At 40.3% G+C, this 23,472-nt stretch overlaps 1 protein-coding gene across 1 annotated transcript in view; it reads left to right on the top strand.

The window, feature by feature from the left end:
* Positions 1–23,472, top strand: part of LOC126108116 (uncharacterized) — a 212,891-nt gene that overhangs the window by 164,204 nt on the left and 25,215 nt on the right. Inside the window, exons 9-11 of the mRNA XM_049913347.1 lie at positions 6,816–6,908; positions 7,711–7,803; positions 18,681–18,755. Of these exons, the coding sequence (XP_049769304.1) occupies positions 6,816–6,908; positions 7,711–7,803; positions 18,681–18,755 (261 nt within the window). The remainder of the gene's footprint in view (positions 1–6,815; positions 6,909–7,710; positions 7,804–18,680; positions 18,756–23,472) is intronic.

The following is a 23,472-nucleotide window of genomic DNA, read 5'->3' as shown; positions in this document are numbered from 1 at the left end:
ACGCCAACGGCCACGTATCGTCTCATGCGCCAGAGTTTACACCTCTATCCATACAAAATTCAAACGCGGCAACCCCTCAGCGCCGCTACCATTGCTGCACGAGAGACATTCGCTAACGATATAGTGCACAGGATTGATGACGGCGATATGCATGTGGGCAGTATTTGGTTTACTGACGAAGCTTATTTTTACCTGGACGGCTTCATCAATAAACAGAACTGGCGCACATGGGGAACCGAAAAGCCCCATGTTGCAGTCCCATCGTCCCTGCATCCTCAAAAAGTACTGGTCTGAGCCGCCGTTTCTTCCAAAGGAATCATTGGCCCATTTTTCAGATCCGAAACGATTACTGCATCACGCTATCTGGACATTCTTCGTGAATTTGTGGCGGTACAAACTGCCTTAGACGACACTGCGAACACCTCGTGGTTTATGCAAGATGGTGCCCGGCCACATCGCACGGCCGACATCTTTAATTTCCTGAATGAATATTTCGATGATCGTGTGATTGCTTTGGGCTATCCGAAAAATACAGGAGGCGGCGTGGATTGGCCTCCCTATTTGCCAGACATGAACCCCTGTGACTTCTTTCTGTGGGGACACTTGAAAGACCAGGTGTACCGCCAGAATCCAGAAACAATTGAACAGCTGAAGCAGTACATCTCATCTGCATGTGAAGCCATTCCGCCAGACACGTTGTCAAAGGTTTCGGGTAATTTCATTCAGAGACTACGCCATATTATTGCTACGCATGGTGGATATGTGGAAAATATCGTACTATAGAGTTTCCCAGACCGCAGCGCCATCTGTTGTTGACAATTGTAACTACTGTAATTTCAAAAGTTTGTCCACCTGAAAATGTACTGTTGTATGTTAGACTGTGATTGCAACTCGTATTTAAGATTGCAAACGCTAATTACTTACTAAAAACGATATACAAGTAAATCGAACATGCATGCACAACGCATAACAAATCTCTCAATAATTCAAATACCTTTTAATTGTTTCCAAAAGTCCTCTGGACTTCAACTCAAAAGCACGGCGAACATAGGAAGCGCGAGAGACTTTTGGTAGAAAAATGGCGCCAAAGCTAATCAACCAATCACGGGCAACTTCACCTATGGCCGTGGTCTCTATTCTTTTACCACAGTGACATAAGTATTTTCGGAAGTTTACGTCAGTGACAGAATTAAGGGCCGCAATCTTACCTTCTCGAATGCAGAAAGACATTGATTATGGATTTACTGATTTCGCTTTGTATGTTGTAAACTTAATGAAATTGCTTTGTTTCTTTCGTTAGGTTTTATTTATAGTTTGCTCCTTGACTAGGAAAAACGAATTATTGAGTTGACTTTGTGATTTGGGTACCTACTCATTATATTTGGATTTAGTTTCATTTACGAACCAAAATGACTAGAAAACGGTCGACTGTATTAGGACGGCTAAAAGGCTGAGGTCTATGCGATCTCAAAAATCCTCTGAAAATCGTGAGACGAGGCTTTCTGCTGCTCGGGAACACCAGGCTGTAACTCGCTCTTTGGAAACGTCTTCTCAAAGTGAGACCCGGTGTAATTCTGATAGAGAGCGTCATGCATTGTATCGCTCGTCGCTGCGTATTATGAATAAGTCTTCCGGCCATATGTGTTTAGTGCTGCCGGGGCGGGTCGCTAGTGAGTAAAAATTTATTTGCTATCATTCTTGAGATTGTAATTTTCGTGGCCAGTGGTACAGTTATAAAAAAAACATACAGTGCTAGGTTGTTCTTCTTCTTCTTCTTCTTCTTATTATTATTATTATTATTATTATTATTATTATTATTATTATTCACACCAATTTCAATTCCTTGTTCTCTTCGAAAGCTCTATATATATTTTGTTAGGCCACTTTTCCTTTTTGCTTTAAATTGTTGTGCTATTTCTGTGTAAACCTACACTCCTACATTTCCATTCAGGAAATAATGAGATGCCAGTTTAAAATCGTTTGTGTTGGTAAGTTTTAATTTACTAACCTTCCTCCAGCATTCAGATAAACACATGAAAAAGGTATCAACAAAATTATTTAAAGATCATTGTAAATCTAACACTTTGTTTTTGAGGCTCTGAATATGGACACATTATGCTGAACTTCGGTAAGTATTTTTACTTCTAACATAATTTGCTAGCGTGCTGCTTATTTTATTATTGCTGTCTCTTATCTGTAAGTTTGCAGACTAATTTGTCATAGTGTTGTTCTGTTTTTAGCACGAAGCCATAAAAAACCTCATTTAGTGAAGTAAGAGTAGGTTTGTTCGAAAGGTATTGAACCTTTAGTTAGCAGGAATACATGTATCAACTACAGGTACAGAACCCTAATCCCTTCAAAGCAGTCTCCCTGGCGATGCACACATGTCTGCTGGTGCTCCTGCCATTGTTGGAAACATTCCTGCAACTACTCTTTTGGAATTATGATCACTTGGGCCATAACATTCGCCACAGTATTTTACTTTGAATCAATTCCTGATCCTTTTATGGGCAGTTCAAGCTTGGGAAATAGCTAAAAGTCACACGAAGCCATTTCAGATGTGTAGGGAAGGATCTCTTTGGTGTGACGGAAGTCTGAATCAGATGCACAGTGTTGGTGGTTGCATTATTTAATGGAGCTCCCATTTTTTTTATGTGCATAGCTCAGATCTTTCATGCCCACAGCATTACGATGGTAATGAAGGATTTTCTGGTAATATTCTTTTGTGTTCCGAGGCTCTTATGTGTCCTGTAAGCAACTACAAATAAGCTTTTTTTACTGGCTTGCTGGGCCCAAGGTAATTGAGGATTTTCTTTCAGGGTTAACTCCATCAGCCTTTGATAAGCCAACATCGTACTACAAGGCGGCAGCTGCTGCTTTTGGTCCAATCCAGGTATTTTATTTCCCCGGTACCCACTATATCTGGTGAGCATTCCCTTATCCGCCACCTGGCGAGGTGCTCGATGGGAGACCGGCAGACTCCAAAAGAGTGTACAAATCGGGGAAGGACGATCATCGTGGTTTGAGACAGAGAGTGGATTTCAGCGAGGAAGTGCACTGTCTCCACTACTATTCATCACTGTTACAGATACTATAATGAAGAATGTCAAGGAGAAGTTAGGTGAACTGAATGCATTTGCCTTTACTGATGATATCATGATACAGGGTGAAATTGAAGAGGAAATACAGATCAGACTCGATGAATGGGATTCTCAGTTTCAGAAATAAAACCTCAGCATAAGCAAGACCAAGACAGTGGTGATGGCAGTCAACAGAGATGGGCAACCAGAAAGTCTAAAGCTAGGAGACCACCAACTAGAGTGTGTGGACTTCCTTACCTTGGAAGTGTAATTTACAGTGATAATGTGGCCAGAAATGAAATCATCAACAGAGTGCAAAAAGGATCTGAATTCTACCAACAAGTAAGATCACTTTTATGGGATGGCTCGATTAAAAAAACAGCCAAACTGATGATGTTTAATAGCTATTTCATATCAATATTGACATTGATATTGAAACAAGTACCAGCACAAAAAGAGAATCATCGAGGCTGTAAGCATCAGAGATGACATTTCTTAGATCCACCATCCAAAAGACCAAGATGGACAAGTTCAGGAATGAGGAGGTGAGGAAAAGAGCCGGAATAAAGACAACCCTGTTAGATCGATTTGGCACATGTAGACTTCGACGGTACGGGCATGTGATGAGAGTAGAGCCAACTAGAACAGCCAAAATAAATTTGGAAAGACAGGTGGATGGGAAAAGACCTCAAGGAAGACCTCGAACCCAATGGATGGACTTGATTAAGGCTGATGTAATGACCAGAGGATGGGCAGTGGATGGTGATTTCCACGAACAGATGTATTTGAACAGGACGAAGTGGAAGAGGCCCATTACCAGTACCCGGGAAACTGGAACTGTTAAATGGTGATGATTCTTTTGTGATGGTTTGTTCTTGTGGCTGCATACTTCCGTTGCTCCACCCCGCAACAATCAAAAAGAATGTTCATTGTAACATTGACATTGTTTTGTGTCAGCAATTTTGGTATGAATTTTGCAGACACTCTCCTGGTGCACTTATTGTTCATCTAAACTGAATGTACCAGTCCAGTCCATTTTCTTGTTTGCATCTGATTACACGTGACAGGTCTGAACTTTCTCAGCACGGCGTTATCATTTCAACTTGTCAAGGGACTTCCTTGACACTGTTTGCTATCGACTGCTTTGTGACCATCTTTGAAACTGTTTTACCACATCTTTATCTGTGAGTTGCTCATGTTTAGCATTGACTCCCTAGAACAGTTGAATCTTTTGAACGGTTTCCACTCCAGCATCTTTCGTGAAGTGTTATTGTCAAAAGTATGGTCTCGTGGAGTATCGAGTGACTCGATTGAATATATCTCGGTACGGAAGGCGAGGCACGTTATCTCGGATGGAATTATATCGACAGACGTAGAAATAGCTTCAGGTGTGCCCTGGGGAAGTGTGTTAGGACACTTTTTGGTCATGTGGTGTGTATTAATGGCCTTACATACAATATTAATAGTAACCTCAGACTTTTTGTAGATGATGTAGTTCCCTACAATAAGGTATTACCTCAAAAGAGCTGCACAAATATTCAGTCAGGTCTTCACAAGAATTCAGAGTTGTCTAAAGATTGACTTTTTTAATGTTCAAAAACTTAAAATTGTCCAGTTCACAAAAAGAAAAAATGTAGCATCATGTGACTACAGTATCAGTGAGTCACAGTTGGGATCAACAAACTTGTACAAATATTTGGGTGTAACACTTTGTAGGGATTAGAAATGGAATGCTCACATCAGCTTAAGTCTTAGGTATGAGGATTGGAACTTCAGTAGTGGCAACTATTTATTTACAGCTCGTACAAAGTGGATAAATGTTTCAAAGTTTCACTGACCTTCAAAGTAGTCACCAGCATTGTGTATAACCCATTGCCGGCGATGTGGAAGTCGTAGGATTCTCTTAGCAGTGCCCGTTGTGTTGACAGTTCTAGCGGCGTGGTCTATTGTCCGACGAATTTGTAGCGGTTCTGAAGCGAATGCCGTGAAGTGTTTCCTTCAGTTTACAAATCGAGTTGAACTTACGAGGGCTTAAGTCAGGGAAGTGCAGTAGGTGGTATAGCACTTAGCAGCCCCGTCATTCAGACAAATCAGTAACAGCTTGCACTGTACGTGCTTGAGCATTGTCCTGCAAAATGATGGTCAGGTCCTGCAGAACGTGTCATCACTTCTGTCGTCCTGCAGAAAGTGTCATCACTTCTGTCTCTAAGCTGGTTGTAGGTTGTGTTCCAAAAATGAACACCTTAGAGACAGAAGTGGTGACACTTTCTGCAGGACCTGGCCACCATTTTGCAGGACAGTGCTCAATCACGTACAGTGGAAGCTGTTACTGATTTGTTTGACTGATGGGGATACTAAGTGCTATACCACCTACTGCACTTCCCTGACTTAAGCCCTTGTGAGTTAAACTCGATTTCTAAACCGAAAGAAACACTTCTCGGCATTCGCTTCAGAACTGCTACAAATTCATGACGCATTAGACCGCGCCGCTGGAACTGTCAACACAACTGGCACTGCTAAGAGTATCCTACGACTTCCACATTCCTTGCAATGTATTATACACAATGCTGGTGACTACTTTGAAGGTCAGTACAACTTTGAAACACTTATATAATTTGTACGAGCTGTAAGTAAATAGTTGCCACTATTGAAGTTCCGACCCTCGTATATAAGGTGGAAACTTCAGTTCATTGGTAGAATACTAGGGAAAGGCAATTCGTCCTCAAAGGAAACTGCACACAAAAAGACTCGTGCGACCTATCCTACAATATTTCCCATTTATATGGTACAAGAAACAGTAGGATTAACAGGGGATATTAAACTTACACAGTGAAGGGCAGTGTGAATAGTCAGAGGTTTGTTGTACCTATGGGAGAGTGAGGAAACTGAGCTGACACACACACTCAGATGGTAAATACAAACTATCCTGAGAAAACCTAAATGTGAACTTCGAGGAACTGATGTTAAATGATGACTCGTAGGAAAATGTTATAACCCCTCGTGTATCACTCGTATAGGGATCGAGAGGGCAAGATTAGAATAATACAGCACACACAGAGGCTTTCAATCATTCTTCCTGTGCTCTGTATGTGAATGAAATGGGGAAGAAGCCCTAATAACTGGTACAGTGGGAAGTACCCTCTGCCATGCACTTCAGTTGTTTGCAGGGTGTAGATATAGATGCATCATAAATGTTTTGCACGTTTCATGCTATATTGCTGCTCTTAAATGGAATCCAGTGAGCACTTGCCACACATCCTCATTCACAGGCTGATTGACACTCTCTGCTAGTGGGAAAAATATTCACAGCATTTGCACAACTGCCTCCCACGGTATTTCCACTGAAGAAAGTCTCCCGCACTTCTCTCTCTCTCTCTCTCTCTCTCTCTCTCTCTCTCTCTCTCTCTTTCTTTTACACTGGAAAATGAGGCAGTTCAATTATCATCCTGGACAGTTTCCAGCCTCTGGACGCGTCTGTTTGGGACATAAGCCTCTCCATCATCTTCTTGAAAACCTGTCGTACTTGGTTTGTGGATCCTCCAACAGCGCTGCGTGTTGCTGACATTTTTGTTGGTGTGGTGATGGTGGTGGGGGACAAATTATGATGAAAGATATGCTGTACGTGTGAAAAAGTTATTGAAAAGTGGGAGCTAAACTTCCTTATTAAATTGGTGACTGCTTAGACATTGCAAAAGCCTAGTGACTGAGCTAACAGAAATGAAATTAAAATTTCAGAGAGGAGGACGCAGAAAAAAGAAGCTACGTCGCTGTGATTACGATGACAGTGACAACAACAACGTGGATGCTGTTGCACACAAAATACCAGTGGTGAGTTACTCGATTTAGAATCCTTTCACACAAGAGCAGCATGATAGACCACAGTTTTAAGTGCAGTGGATCAGGGTGTAAGATACATAACAAAGGTGATTACAGCTTATGAGGGGAGCACTGTTTTGTAATAGAGGGACTTACAATTTGTGTAGATGTTCATCATCGAAAAATTTTTTCGACTCTGTGCCCTTAAAATGTTTCCTCATATTACAAAATTGCAGTTTTTGCATCTGTTTATTCCCACATATGTTCAGTTTTCTACATCAGTATATTCATCTTTTATGTTGGCTCTTTAAGTATATGAAATCCAGAAAAGAACTTGTGTTTTCTGTGTTCAGTTCACTTCCCTAAAGTGTTGCCCATTTCCACTTTGATTAGATGATTTCCTCTGCACCTATGTTTCTTCTTTCCTGTTTCTTATCTGCATGCAGCTACTACTTATTGCAACATTCCTGTTCACTCTCAGTTTTAATTTTATCTATATTTATCCTTCTTGTAATAAAACGTAGGACTGGAATTGTAACACACAATATGTGAGCCTCGTGATATGTGGTTGGGAGAAATCGTTATCTAATTAGCGGTTTACTCGGGAGCAAAGAATTTACTTCCTGTTGCGTCTGCCCTGAAAAAATTGTGAGCTGAATGTGTCTCTGCTGTTTTGTGATTTTGTGTCGGATAGCTGTCAAGGACGAATGTTACTATAAGTAATTTTACTATTCACATCTTTAAAAAATATTACACGGGTGCTTTATGTAGTTGTTCTCACCACTCACCGAGATGGTCGTATTTTTGCTTGCAGAACCCTCAGGATGTGATCGTAAAACACGAAATAATTGTAAAGAGAGAAGTCAAGTCTGATTCTGAAGATGTGGTGGACACAGGTAGACAACAGGTAAGGTGGAATGAAGATAATGTTCCATAAAGAATAATTATACTTGTTAATTTTATATTAACAGCCTCGGTTGCAATGTTTACCTAGATTTACCTAGGTTTCAGTCGGGATAACCCAACCTCCTTCAGAAAAGAGGAACTAAGATTTGTGCATAATGGACAACATCAAAAACTAAAAACTATAATATAGTAATACATCATCATATTGCAATAACTTATCTGGAAAACAGCCTCGGCCCCACTCCGCAACCACAGTACGGCAGAAACGGATGTTGTACTGGAACTCGCTATAGCCTCGAGAGCACGTGCGCGATAGTGTGTCGTGCGCATTTGTTAACACTGGTACCAACATGTACTCCTAAACTTAAAATTTTACAAATAACCAGGTGCGGCTAATGAAATTGATGTATACGTTATCCTCCCAAGGAACAAAGATATATCGACTGTCTTAACATTTGTAATAATTTGTTGGACGTCAAAAGTGAAGGGAGCAACGAGTTTACTATTTTAAGCTGACCTAGCATATTCGAGCTAATCATCGAGCTTGACCGCATGAGGATAACTACGGGTTTGAAATACCAGATAATCCCAGCTATTCAGCAAATGGGAGTGCTAACAACATGTTGGCAAGGGTATAAAGGGGAGGAGATTCAGTGGAGGTGCTCAGGCTGCAGGTATCACCTGAATATGACGGCAAGGAACGCTGTCGAAATATCGTGGTTTCAAAACGGCTGCACCCGGCTGGAGACCCGAGAACAGTACAAACAGTGACAAAAAATGTTTCTAGTGAAATTCTATTCAAAGGGGATCATATGCCTGTTTAAGCAAGATAACTAGTTTTCGAGGTATTCTATCTAGAAGATAAAAAACGCATTAGCCTTTGACGCATAATTTTCAGCTTTGATAAGAATTCATTTAAATATTTCTTTCTTTTTCTCCTCAGCTACTTGCTTTTTATGCATATAGACTCATTTGTGTGCCACGTGAATGTTACTAAATCTGGTGGAAGAGAAAGAATGTCCTTTTAAAAATGGCATATATTAATTCAGAACAGTCCTATTATACAGTTTTTTTGTTCAGTGTTACACACCTTAACATTTACATTGGAATCAAAATAATTTGTTATGAAAGATAATCAGCAATTACTTTCTTTTAATATTTTAGCAATCCTTATGTACAACACCTACACAACTAAAATATATATAATCTGTTGAGCAAATAAAACAGTACTCCACCACTGTATAGTGTTTGGTCAGTTCCATTTTTAGAGTTTTTATGGTCGTCGTAATCTGCTTCAGGAAGACATACAGTGACTTTCAGCAATAAATAGTACAGTGAAAATTGACAGTTCTCTGAAGAATCTGCAGAAGTGCATGTTTATTGGAAAGCAGCATCAAAGTGGGTGTCACGAGGGAGGCCCCTTTCTTGAGCAGAGGAGGGTTTCAACAGTAATTTAGCGTACCAGTCTCGATGATAATGAGCTTTTGCCACCGATTCCAAAACACTGCCGATATGTTTGGCAACCTCCCTACTGAAATCACCACTGAGTGTGTCTGCTTTCTCAAGCAAACTATGTTTCAGTGTCCTGTGTCAGGCATTGTGATTTGTGGAGTAGTGATGTAGATGTGGAGAATAAGCTTACCGTTCCACAGCATTTTTTGGAGCAATTTTCTTCTTTTGGGCTCCAAGTCACATTTGTCAGTATGCATGGAAAAGTCCTTATTGAAATTGAGTGAATGAGATAAAGACCATCTTAAAACTTGTATCACCTACTTGTGCAGATATCTGGTTATTTAGCTTCTTTACTTTACATTGTTTAATATGTTCACATCGACATACGTTCTACACTTCAGTTGTTCCAATATTGTCTTTTTTAAGAGTATGAGCCACTTCTTTCTGGTCCCTTGCTGACCTGTAAGGCAGTTTGTCTCTTTTGATTTCTGTCCTTTCTAAATAGATTAACTGCAAATAAAACCAGTGTTATAGCCCAGCAGTATTGTTCTCTCGGTCCACGCAATAGAAGGGAGGATAAGAAGAAACACTGCATAACACAACAAATTGAACTTTTCTGCGTGACTTTGCTGTATTCGTGACACAAAGTCAACTAAATTGGACACGTGTAGAGAAAAGTGGCAACAAACAAGTGATGAGGGAATGGGAAGGGGAACTTGGCATTTTCATTGTTTGGCACCAGTCATGATTTCAACATTATGTATACCATGTCCGAGATGCGACAATAAAGTAATGAGGCTGATATGAAAAAAAAAAAATTGTTGCGTACGGTTTTAGTCAAGTTTAGTGTTGTCTCCTCCTCCTGAGTTCGAGTCTCGGTCCGGCACACAGTTTCAATCTGCCAGAAAGTTTCATATCAGCGCACACTCCGCTGCAGAGTGAAAATCTCATTCTGGATTCTTCAAAGTAGTTCCCTTCGGATCACACACACTTATTCCAGTGCTTCTGCCATTGATGGTAACATTTCTGGAACTTGTCTTCCATAATATCCTCAAAGACCCTCATCACAGCTTTTTGGACATCTTGTGTTGTTTGAAAATGGTCTCCCTTGACTGCCATTTTGACTCTTGGAAATAGAAAAAAGTTCCACGCAGCAATATCTGGTGAATAAGGTGGCCGTGGTAGTACTGAAATTTGTTTTGAGGTTAAATATTGCTGTACTGACAGAGCAGTATGGGATGGCATATTATCGTGATGCAGAATCCAATTATCAGTAATGTTGGCACGGACACAAAGAACTATTTTACGAAATCTTTCTAAAATTTCTTTGTAGTAGTATTGGTTAACTGTTTGTCCAGGAGGCACCCACCCTCTTTGAACAATTCCCTAGAAATTGAAGAAGCACACAAGCATGCATTTCACTTTTGACTTTGACATGCGAGCTTTTTTTGGTCTGGGTGATACCTTTGAGCACTGTTGCGAACTTTGGCGTTTTGTCTCTGGAGCATACTGAAAAAACCAACTTTCATCACCAGTGATAACACGGCTCAACAATTCTGGATTCATTTCCGTTTGCTCTAACAGGTCAGCTGCCACATTTTTCCGTGTTTCTCGCTGAAGTGGTGCAAGATTTTTGGGGACCATTTTTGCACAAATCTTTCTCATACCAAGATCTTCAGTTATTATTAGTAGAACCGTTTCTAGATTGATGTTCAGTTCTTCTGCAATTATTTTCATGGATAATCTTCGATCAGATCGTACGAGTTCACGCACCCTGGCCAAGTTGACATCCGTCTGTGAGGTTGATGGTTGTCCACAGTGGTCTTCATCTTCAACATTTTTTCTGCCTTCACTAAACATTTTATGCCAACGAAAAACTTGAGCTCTTGACATAATCTTCTCTCGAAAAGCCTTCTGAAGCTTACTGTAAGTTGACGCCGCGTTTTCACTCAATTTAATGCAAAAAGAAATGGCGTACCCTTGCGCAATATTATGCAGTTCCATTTTCGTGATGAGAGACACAAACACGTGTTAACTTACTACAGCACAACTCACGACTGAGCAGTTGCATCAATGTGCCGCTTGGACTAGAAGCAGATTATAGACCGAGGTCAAAGATATTGTGTCTACACAAGCCTGCAGGGTTGCCACATCTTGCAAGGAAAATAAGTCTCATTACTTTGTCGCACCTTCTATGTTAAAAAATGTGTAACCAGTGTCAGTGCAAATGTATATTAGAGTATCTGGTAAATATCTGAAGTTAAGAACGTTCAAGATTTTTGGTAATAACATAGCAGCAGCAGCATAGATGACAAGGAGAGGGTAACTGAGTAATCTTTTACTTGTGTTTTGAAAGTGGGTGGTTTCCACTCCTCCTGTCTGAGGTCTACCAGCAGCCTATTACATTTGAGGGTTGTTCAGAAAGTAATGTATTGCATTTTTTTCTTCAACAATTCTTTATTGAACATAATGAGAACTCCACACGTGAAAGAATGGTATTGTATCTACACAACCTATTTTCCACATAATCTCCATCCCATTATATGGCCTTCCTCGAGCATGAAACGAGGGCGTGATGCCCTGTCAGTACTAATCCCTGTCCCGGTTGTGGAGCCGGTGCTTCACCGTGTGAATCACCTCGTCATTGTCCTGCAAATGGCATCGTTATCCCACTGACTGCTAGAGGTGCACCGTCCACTTTGCGCACCGAGGTGCCTCGACCTGCAGCGTAATCTGGCTACTGCGTCAAGTGCCTGTCCCTCGGAGCCGCTGCCGGGACTGGAGCGGCCCGCGCTGTCCGACCCACCCTGTGCTGAATACTTGTGGACCGACTACGAATCGTGCAGAGCCGGTGTGAATTTTGGCGAGTTTCAGGTGTAATATCTTGGCAGTAGTTTTTGTAAAGAAATCAGATTTGCCCAACTCGTACAACTTTAAACATTCTCTTAAGAATAATAATGAAATAAATATTACGAGCCATACTGAGCCAGAAAATTGTAAGTATAATCGGCCAAAAAAATTAGGCCCTGAACAAATTTCGAAGTTTGGCTTCTTGCATCTCCTGGACCAATGCTATGACGAACGTGATACTTGGCATGTAGTAACCTAACAACACGAGGTTTTCAAATATGAAGTTTCATTTGTGTAGCGCTTTCCAGTACTGAATGAATTAAGTACAAAATTGAAGATTTTGTAAAAATGTCAAAATGCGGTATTTTTGTTCTAATTTTGCTAAAAAAAACTATGTTCTATAAGACATTCCAAGTTGTATAATTACAATGATAATTAGGCATGAAATTCAGTCTGGAAAACAATGTAAACTTCGGATTTGCTTATCTAGTAGAGTGATGATGAAAATGAAATTTAGAGTGCAATAGATTGATAGCACAAAGATGTTGTTGCTTTTGTTGTTGTTGTTGTTGTTGTTGTTGTTGTCGTCTTCAGTCCTGAGACTGGTTTGGTGCAGCTCTCTGTGCTACTCTATCCTGTGCAAGCTTCTTCATCTCCCAGTACCTACTGCAGCCTACATCCTTCTGAATCTGCTTAGTGTGTTCATCTCTTGGTCTCCCTCTACGATTTTTACCCTCCACGCTGCCCTCCAATGCTAAATTGGTGATCCCTTGATGCCTCAGAACATGCCCTACCAACTGATCCCTTCTTCTAGTCAAGTTGTGCCACAAACTCCTCTTCTCCCCAATTCTATTCAATACCTCCTCATTAGTTACGTGATCTACCCATCTAATCTTCAGCATTCTTCTGTAGCACCACATTTCGAAAGCTTCTATTCTCTTCTTGTCCAAACTATTTATCATCCACATTTCACTTCCATACATCGCTACACTCCATACAAATACTTTCAGAAACGACTTCCTGACACTTAAATCTATACTCGATGTTAACAAATTTATTTTCTTCAGAACACTTTCCTTCCCATTGCCAGTCTACATTTTATATCCTCTCTACTTCGACCATCATCAGTTATTTTGCTCCCCAAAGAGCAAAACTCCTTTACTACTTTAAGCGTCTCATTTCCTAATCTAATTCCCTCAGCATCACCCTACTTAATTTGACTGTTGTTGTTGTTGTGGTCTTCAGTCCTGAGACTGGTTTGATGCAGCTCTCCATGCTACTCTATCCTGTGCAAGCTTCTTCATCTCCCAGTATCTACTGCAACCTACATCCTTCTGAATCTGCTTAGTGTATTCATCTCTTGGTCTCCCTCTACGATTTTTACCCTCCACACTGCCCTCCAATGCTAAATTTGTGATCCCTTGATGCCTCAAAACATGTCCTACCAACCGATCCCTTCTTCTAGTCAAGTTGTGCCACAAACTTCTCTTCTCCCCAATCCTATTCAATACCTCCTCATTAGTTACGTGATCTACCCACCTTATCTTCAGCATTCTTCTGTAGCACCACATTTCGAAAGCTTCTATTCTCTTCTTGTCCAAACTAGTTATCGTCCATGTTTCACTTCCATACATGGCTACACTCCATACAAATACTTTCAGAAACGACTTCCTGACACTTACATCTATACTCGATGTTAACAAATTCCTCTTCTTGAGAAACGCTTTCCTTGCCATTGCCAGTCTACATTTTATATCCTCTCTACTTCGACCATCATCGGTTATTTTACTCCCTAAATAGCAAAACTCCTTTACTACTTTAAGTGTCTCATTTCCTAATCTAATTCCCTCAGCATCACCTGACTTAATTTGACTACATTCCATTATCCTCGTTTTGCTTTTGTTGATGTTCATCTTATATCCTCCTTTCAAGACACTGTCCATTCCGTTCAACTGCTCTTCCAAGTCCTTTGCTGTCTCTGACAGAATTACAATGTCATCGGCGAACCTCAAAGTTTTTACTTCTTCTCCATGAATTTTAATACCTACTCCGAATTTTTCTTTTGTTTCCTTTACTGCTTGCTCAATATACAGATTGAATAACATCGGGGAGAGGCTACAACCCTGTCTTACTCCCTTCCCAACCACTGCTTCCCTTTCATGCCCCTCAACTCTTATAACTGCCATCTGGTTTCTGTACAAACTGTAAATAGCCTTTCGCTCCCTGTATTTTACCCCTGCCACCTTCAGAATTTGAAAGAGAGTATTCCAGTTAACATTGTCAAAAGCTTTCTCTAAGTCTACAAATGCTAGAAACGTAGGTTTGCCTTTTCTTAATCTTTCTTCTAAGATAAGTCGTAAGGTCAGTATTGCCTCCCGTGTTCCAACATTTCTACGGAATCCAAACTGATCTTCCCCGAGGTCGGCTTCTACCAGTTTTTCCATTCGTCTGTAAAGAATTCGCGTTAGTATTTTGCAGCTGTGACTTATTAAACTGATAGTTCGGTAATTTTCACATCTGTCAACACCTGCTTTCTTTGGGATTGGAATTATTATATTCTTCTTGAAGTCTGAGGGTATTTCGCCTGTCTCATACATCGTGCTCACCAGATGGTAGAGTTTTGTCATGACTGGCTCTCCCGAGGCCATCAGTAGTTCAAATGGAATGTTGTCTACTACATTCCATTATCCTCGTTTTGCTTTTGTTGATGTTCATCTTGTATCCTCCTTTCGAGACACTGTCCATTCCGTTCAACTGTTCTTCCAAGTCCTTTGCTGTCTCTGAGGTTCGCCGATGACATTGTAATCTGTCAAAGTTTTTATTTCTTCTCCATGGATTTTAGTACCTACTCCAAATTTTTCTTTTGTTTCGTTTACTGCTTGCTCAATATACAGGGTTATTACAAATGATTGAAGTGATTTCACAACTCTACAATAACTTCATTATTTGAGATATTTTCACAATGCTTTGCACACACATACAAAAACTCAAAAAGTTTTTTTAGGCATTCACAAATGTTCGATATGTGCCCCTTTAGTGATTCGGCAGACATCAAGCCGATAATCAAGTTCCTCCCACACTCGGCGCAGCATGTCCCCATCAATGATTTCGAAAGCATTGTTGATGCGAGCTCGCAGTTCTGGCACGTTTCTTGGTAGAGGAGGTTTAAACACTGAATCTTTCACATCACTATGCGTGAAACTTGCCCGCACGCGTTCAACCGTTTCTTCGGTCACTGCAGGCCGACCCGTTGATTTCCCCTTACAGAGGCATCCAGAAGCTTTAAACTGCGCATAACATCGCCAAATGGAGTTAGCAGTTGGTGGATCTTTGTTGAACTTCGTCCTGAAGTGTCGTTGCACTGTTATGACTGACTGATGTGAGTGCATTTCAAGCACGACATACGCTTTCTCAACTCCTGTCGCCATTTTGTCTCACTGCGCTCTCGAGCGCTCTGGCGGCAGAAACCTGAAGTGCGGCTTCAGCCGAACAAAACTTTATGAGTTTTTCTACGTATCTGTGATGTGTCGTGACCATATGTCAAAGAATGGAGCTACAGTGAATTTATGAAATCGCTTCAATCATTTGCAATAGCCCTGTACAGATTGAATAGCATCGGGGAGAGGCTACAACCACTGCTTCTTGTTCTTGCCCCTCGACTCATAACTGCCATCTGGTTTCTGTACAAATTGTAAATAGCCTTTCGCTCCCTGTATTTTACCCCTGCCACATTTAGAATTTGAAAGAGAGTATTCCAGTCAACATTGTCAAAAGCTTTCTCTAAGTCTACAAAGATATGGAATCTATTTTCCAATAATCCGCAAATTAATCAAAAACATGTTGATTTTTTAAAAAAGATGAAAGCAGGGTATATTTGATACTTTTTTTACAAATACCATTTTCTGTTAATGCTTCAAAGCCTGTCTCTTTCGAACAACCAATTTTAAGCCCCCTCCCCACCCTCCCCAGAACAGGGAGTTTAATTTCCATTACTGGCTAACAACAGAGGCAAAGTAGCAAGAAAAATCACACTGAGAACAGAGTTTTAACTTCGGCATGTTATTTCTCATTGAGCAAAGGTGTTTGAAATCAGTTATCAAAAATAGGTTCTGTACAAGTAGACCGAATGTGATCTATATTTGCATTACTAAGGATAAAAGAATATAACTGTCTATGTTTCGTGTTAATAATTTAAATGTATCATAAATAGATTAATATATGGGTTTTGTTGTACTGGTGCAAAGTACTAGGCGTAATTACGTTTGTCACAGTACAGATGTTGCACCATCTCAGTCAACAAGTCCGTTCATTTGCAGCAAACTGCTACATAGGAACTAGTAGACATTGTTTGAATTAATTTTACACTTGTTGCATCTATTTCCCATCCTTCTTTTCAATCCAGGCTTTGGACCAACACTGGCAAAGTTAAAAATAGATTTACATAATTTATTATTATTATATTCCCATGTGGAATGTTTCAGTAATTCACCCAGAAGTGTTAAATATTCTCAGATTTAGTTCCCAGTGATTAGTAATGCTTCTTTTTATGATAAAGCTCAAAGTGGGGCACGACACATAATGGAACATTGCAAGTTTTGCATTGGTCTCTAGTTTCCCGGAGCTCTATCTGTTACGTGCAAACCACGCATTTGCGCACTTTTCTGCAAATGTTCACTCACAATAACAGCCAGAATATGTCTCCCTGTCAATTGCAGAGGATTCTCGTCATTGTAGGTCCTTTCCAGACCAGCTTTTTTCTGTTCTGTACCATGTTTTTTGACGGTCTCCCTTACAAGAGAAAGATAAAACTCTGTGAGTGCTGTTTTTTGCCCTGTTGAATATGAGCATTTAGAATGCACAAATCCAGAATGTGAAAAAAATATTTATTGTACCTTTTCACAGTTCTCAGGTCCAGTGTCTTTCCACTTTAGCAGTTGAGAATTCACAGATTCTGTAGTATTTTCTCTCATGCAAACATAAAAACGATTTGTTTGATCTGTAATAAATTGCAACACTTCTTCAGACATAAATATCTGAAAAAATGAAAGAATGGTTTGGGTCAGTATCTAGTTGACATTTGTGTCCTGAACTTGAGGCATCAAAGTAATGGTTTTAATAGCTGAAAATCTGTTTCTTTCCTGTCAAACATGTCACTTTCTGATTCCTTGGATTCAGAGAAACTGTTGACTGTAATTCTTGCTCTCCACTCCGATGTATAGGGCGGAGGACTGCAGCTACGAGATTCTGTCGAAGACTCGTCACTGCTAGCAACGTCAGATAATTCACACTCACTGTCGCCCCTAGTGAGCGTGTCCAGGATCTCTTTATCTGTGGAACCACGGTGACGTAACATTTCTCCCGTAGAAAACAAGAAAACTGATGAAAATACAGGAAGCGAAGTTGAATTTTGCAAAGAGGGAACACAGCAACAAATGTACGCACTCTCGAACTATACAGTAAGACCACTGAACAGCTACTGGAAGAGCAGGGTGGAAAGACAGACTCAGCACGTGTAAACTCGCCCCTAGCAGTGAAAAGGCCGGCGCACGGTACACGTCGACACGTCCTTAGTGCTGTAGGGAGAGCCAAAGGGCCACACTTAAACACGTCAGGTCCACCAGGGGAAGGGCGAGGCGTGGCGAGTTAACGTGTCCCCGGCAGTCAAAGGGTTAATGGGCCAAACGAGTGGAAGCTTGCTGCAACTTGTCAGGTGTGACAGCCACGGGTGGTTTCCCTGACCGTTGCAAATCGTCGAGCTCCGCCGAACCGCCTTCTGATGACCCCACCCTTTGTGCGCACCAAGTAAACTTTTCTCAACAGCAGATGCTCCGTAGACTTTGTATGAGCATTTGTGAATATTCCCCACAGTTTATTTTCTCTGCAGTGAGAAATTCAATGACGTCATGTTGCTTGCAATGTACATTACGTACAGACACCATTTTGAAGCTGTCCTGCCGCTACGCTGTCTGTCGGAAGTGACCGGAACCTGGCGCAGTCACTCGGCAGACTTCAAATAGTTTCCTTGAATTGCATAAGGAAAATCCTGGGAGGGTTCCTTTGAGAACAAGTAGTTTGATTTCTAGTCACAATCTTCCAGAATCCGAGCATTTGGTGTGTATGTCACGATGCTGATGGGGTTGTTAAACCCTAATCTTCCTTTTTATTCTTGTCTTGCGACTGTGAATTTCATAGTTTATCTTAAATTTATTCTTGTTATTAACAGCGAATTGAGTATGCAAAAGTACTTCAGCACACGAACGAGAGGGTTCCAAGGTTCCTAAAGAAGGCTCTACAATAGGTCTGGCTATTGGATAATGCAATACCCGTACTGAACACTTCATAGAATATTTTTTGGGCCTAGAATGGTTTTTGGTCTTGGCTGCATTTCCCTCAGAATATTATGCCGTAGGATAGTACTGATAGTGTATCTTGTCTGTAAATGAATACCAGTGGCTGTACGATTAATATTTATCATTGATGTTAATTTGGAATTACATTCCTCAGAATTGCTAAAGATTTGTCGTTACTGTAACTGCCTGTGATGCTAGCTTAGCAAGTCAAACTCGTGTTTTTCAGGAATTTGAATACTTGTCAGTCAGGGAGAAACCATTAGAAGACCCTGACGAATCCACGTTGTCAGCAAATGAAGAGGTGAGAACTACACATTTTTAATGTCATTTTACTTGTTCTGAGTCTCTTAGCAGTGGCACACCCTTGAGGAGATGGTGATAAAAATGTAAAATTAATTAGCCTAAAGGAAATAAAACAGTCGAGCCTAAAAATTAAAACAGAAACTTTGGTAATTAATAATTGGAAAGATCAGCATGTCAGTTTATCTTTGCTTCAAAGTGGCTGTCTTGATGGTAAGTAGATAGTGATGATAAGTGGATACAGAGATATTTTTGTCAGCTATTTTGTGAGTCAATATTCAGTTACATTAAAAAAAATTTGTAATTGTTACCAAGATTGTAGCTTCCATTAAAACTGAGTGTGTAGAAAGTTGAGCACTTGGATGCGCAGGGACACGCCTGCGAGGAAAAGTTAAATATTAAAAGAAGCTGTGCCCGGTAATTCACATCTCAGAAGGGTTATTCCAAAATTGCCGAAAAGACACATAAAAAGTAGTATCAGTTTTATAACATTTTTTGGTGTTCGGACCAAGTCAGATCTGGATCGTAACTCTATCTTTAGGAGATGCAAGGTTTGGCTAAAAATAAAACCTTTTTTTTTAAACAGAAAAGCAGCACAGACGTCAAAGTCAAATGCCGAGGCACGTGATGTCTCCCCTCCTCGTTCCCCTTACGTGTTCACCTGCCGACCCCTCAGTCGGCCAGGGGACTTTGTTTGTGTCGGATTGTTGCAGCCGATTGAAAGAACGCTTAGTGTCTTAAAAGAGTAACAGAGTACGGTGAAATTTTTAGTGAAACATTTGAAGTCTGCCACAGAGGCCCATTTGTTTTTCTGCACAGGTTTCTGAGTGGTAGAGGGTAGAGATGAGATTAAAGACGAGTCACGTCCCTGGTAACCCTGAAGATCAGCAATGTACTGAAGCATTGAAAAATTGGAGATTTAATCGAAAAAAACCATTAGTTCAGGATTCGCGTGGTTGCTTATATCGCAGTGATTGACAAACAGTTACGCACATCTTGCATGCAAATTTCTATGTGATGGAAGTTTGTTTAAAAATAGTGTCCAAGAGCCTGATGCCTGAACAAAGACTTTCTTGTGAACATTTGTGCTGACTCTCTGAAAACCATCAAAAAGGACTAAATTTTTTGAAATAGTAATAACATGCAATGAATAATCATTTTTAACTTAAAAGGGTGGTTTGAAAACCTCTCTCTGAATCGCCACGAGAGATCGGTGCTAGCATAACGAGTTGTTCACACGATATTCATTGGACTGCTGGCTGTAAACATGTGCTACGTCAGTGATCTTGGAAGAGAGCTGTGGCAGTGACGTGGCTGTGTTGTTGTTCCCGCGTAGTGATTTGTGAAGATGGGAAAAAATCTAGATTTGAGCAGTGATTAAGTGCTCCGTAAAGGACGGTATGAAAGCTAAGGGTATTCGTGCCGATTTCTGGAATACACTGGGGGACTATGCTTCTTCATATTCGACTGTTGGCAGGTGGACAAATGAATTTAAATTTGGTCGGGAGAGCTTAGATGGTGATCCGCAGTCGGCCAAGATGTGTCACTACTCCAGAAATCATTACAAAAGTGCACAAAATGGTCACAGAAGATCGCCGATTGAAAGTGTGTGAAATTGCTCACGCTTGCCACATGTCATCTGTATATCACATTTTAACTGAAGAATTAGAAATGAAAAAATTTTCTGCAAGATAGGTGTCGCAACTCTTTGATGCGTGCCTGGACACGTCGTCGCCATGGCAAAATTACACAAACTGAGGTATGAATTGTTGCCACACCTACCTTATTCACCTGATACACCTATGTCATACTTCCATGTCTTCCGAAAACTGGAAATTTTTCTTGGTGGATGAAGATTCACTTCGAATGAAGAATTGATTGCTGGAATTGACAACTATTTTGAAGGCCTGGAGGAAACTCATTTTCGAGATGGGATCAAGGCATTGGAACATCGTTGGACTGAGTGCATTAATCTACAAGGAGACTACATTGAAAAATAAAAAAAAATTCAGTGATGTAAGTACTTTTTTTCTATTCTGTTCTGAGACCTTTTCAAACCACCCTCGTACAATTTCGAAACCTAGTGCACTGATTGGCACCTAAAGACCCCCACTTTACTAAAACTAAAGAATGCTGGAATGTCAGATTGTAATTCAAAGGAATGATTGTTGTTTTTCCTTGCACGTGAGACAGTGTATTTTAATGAGGTACCTGAAGCTCAAACTGTAAATCTGTGCTGTGTCAGTGTGTCAGAAGGAAACAACCTTAATTGTGCCAAAACAAGTCTGGATTCTGCACGAGGCCAGGACCTATACTGCGTGGGTTGTCAAATCACTTTTGGTCAAGTGTGGGATCCCGATGTTGCAACATCTATCGTGCTCACCAGATCTTGCTCCAAGTGACTTTCTTCTGTTCCCAAAAGTGAAATCTGCACTGAAATGAGAGAGATCTGAGGCAGCTGAAGCTGTGAAAGAAAAAGTGATGTGACCATAGACGAGCTATCGGAAGATAACTTCAAACACTCCTTTGAGCAATGGAAAATTCGCATGGAACAGTGGTTAGATGATGGATGGAGTATTTGAGGTTGTAAACTGTCACACTCCATGCATTCTGAGGTATTTGGCTCAAAATTGTGAAGTCCCATGACAGCCCAAACTGCTCTCAAGAGTTGGGAATGGAAAAAAGTAAAATGAAATTGAAAACTGACTCTCACTTGGACCTCCGTGAAGAAGATTGTTTGTGTTTCCACGATAGGTGCATCCGATCTCTAGGCTGATAGTTGAGGTGTGACGTAGCAGCATTCCATTCAGAACATTAGGGAAGGCTGCCAGATTTCAACAAGCAAACCGTGTCAGCATCTCATTTCTCATTCATCATGAGAATTCCATAAATATGCAGACAATAGTTTGAAAGTGTGACCACAATGGAATTTGTCTGTGTTGTTACTCAGGTAACTTCTACCATCATACAGCCATTTGACACAATATCTCTCTCTCGCTTGCCTTTGTTTTGTGTGTATTTTAGCATTTGCGCATGGTGTTCTCCTGTTGACCGAGCAGTGATTTGTGATAACATCTAAAACTTCAACAGTTTAAGCTCCCTGTGACACTCATTTGTCTGTTATCCTACCAAATAATTGAGCTTTTTGTATCTATGCTTGAGGGTTTCATTCAACATACACTTCTTTGATTCTGTCAGCAGCTTGAAAGGCAATACTACATACAGTGAGGAATTGAGAAGAAAATTATTTGTATTTGCTTTTAAAGCTCTTTTCCTTTCTGAATTTTCAAACAAAACAAAAAAACTACTATATAATGTGTATCCAAGTTGAACTTTATCTTCTTTATTACATGCCTCCAACTACTTTTTCAGTATTTATAAATAATTAGACACTCTTTCAAAGTGATTGCTACAGTATCTTCTGTCATTATTTGCTACTAAGAACTTCAACATTATTTAAGATAATGATTAACTTTTATTATATCAGTGAGGGTTAGTATATGGTATGTACTAGACTTGAAACTGACTTTTCTGCATAAAAATCAGATTTCATTTTCTCATTGTCAGTGTGATAGAGTACCTCCATGGAACATAGTACTCTGTGGTCCTCCTTGGCAGTGCATACAATGTTGGTACTTCCGATCAGTATCTGAAATGTCACAGGGATTTCTGCTATCAAAGTCCATCCACTGCACACTGTCCAAGGCATACCTCAAATAAATAATATAAAAAAAATAAACATGCACAATATATCATCTACAAACATGCACAATATATCATCTACATGGAAGTAACAACTTCGGGGGACTACTGTGTTCCAGTTGAATTATATGACTCCAACTGTAACAAGACTTACTGTACACACGCTTGTTCACACGTATAGACAAGGATACGGAAAATATACCATCTCTGATGCTTATGGTGAATTTCTGAATTTAATTCGGCACACGTCTCTAACCTCAGACTCTTTTCAAAATTGTAATCTTCTTACACCGTCCTAATTTCTATCTGCTTCTACACATTTACATGACTGCTCTGCAATTCACACTCAAGTGCCTGGGCAGAGGGTTCATAGAACCACTTTCACTCTATTTCTCTACCATTCCACTCTCGAATTGCGCGTAGGGAAAGTGAACACTGAAATCTTCCCACGCAAGCTCTGATTTCTGTTATTATATTACAATGATCATTTCCCCCTAGTAGGTGAATGTCAGCAAAATATTTTTGGATTTAAAGGAGAAAGTTTGAGACTGAAATTTTGTGAAAATAAATCGCCCTAATAAAAACACATTTATTTTAATGACTGCCGCCCTTATTCACATATCATATTTGTGACACTCTCTCCCCTATTTCACGATAACACAAAGTGAACTTCCCTTCTTTGAACTTTTGCGATGCTCTCCGTCAGTCCTACTTGATGAGGCTCTGGTACTGCACGGCACTACTGTAGCACAGTACGGAGAAATGTAGTGTAGGCAGTCTCTCTACTGGCTTCGTTGCATTTCCCAAGTGTTCTGCCAAATAAAATGCAGTCTTCTGCTGCCTTCCCTACAATATTATATATGTGATCGTTCCAATTCAAGTTCTTTGTAATTCTAATTCCTGGGTATTTAGTCATATTGACAGCCTTCAGATTTGTGATTTACTGGGTAACTGAAATATGGTAGAGTCCTTTTATTGCTCATGTGGATGACCTCACAGGTTTCATTATTTAGGAT

The sequence above is a fragment of the Schistocerca cancellata genome, chromosome 11 (genome assembly GCF_023864275.1).
Source record: "Schistocerca cancellata isolate TAMUIC-IGC-003103 chromosome 11, iqSchCanc2.1, whole genome shotgun sequence".
Classification (NCBI taxonomy): domain Eukaryota; kingdom Metazoa; phylum Arthropoda; class Insecta; order Orthoptera; family Acrididae; genus Schistocerca; species Schistocerca cancellata.
This window is presented reverse-complemented; position numbering and strand designations above follow the sequence as displayed.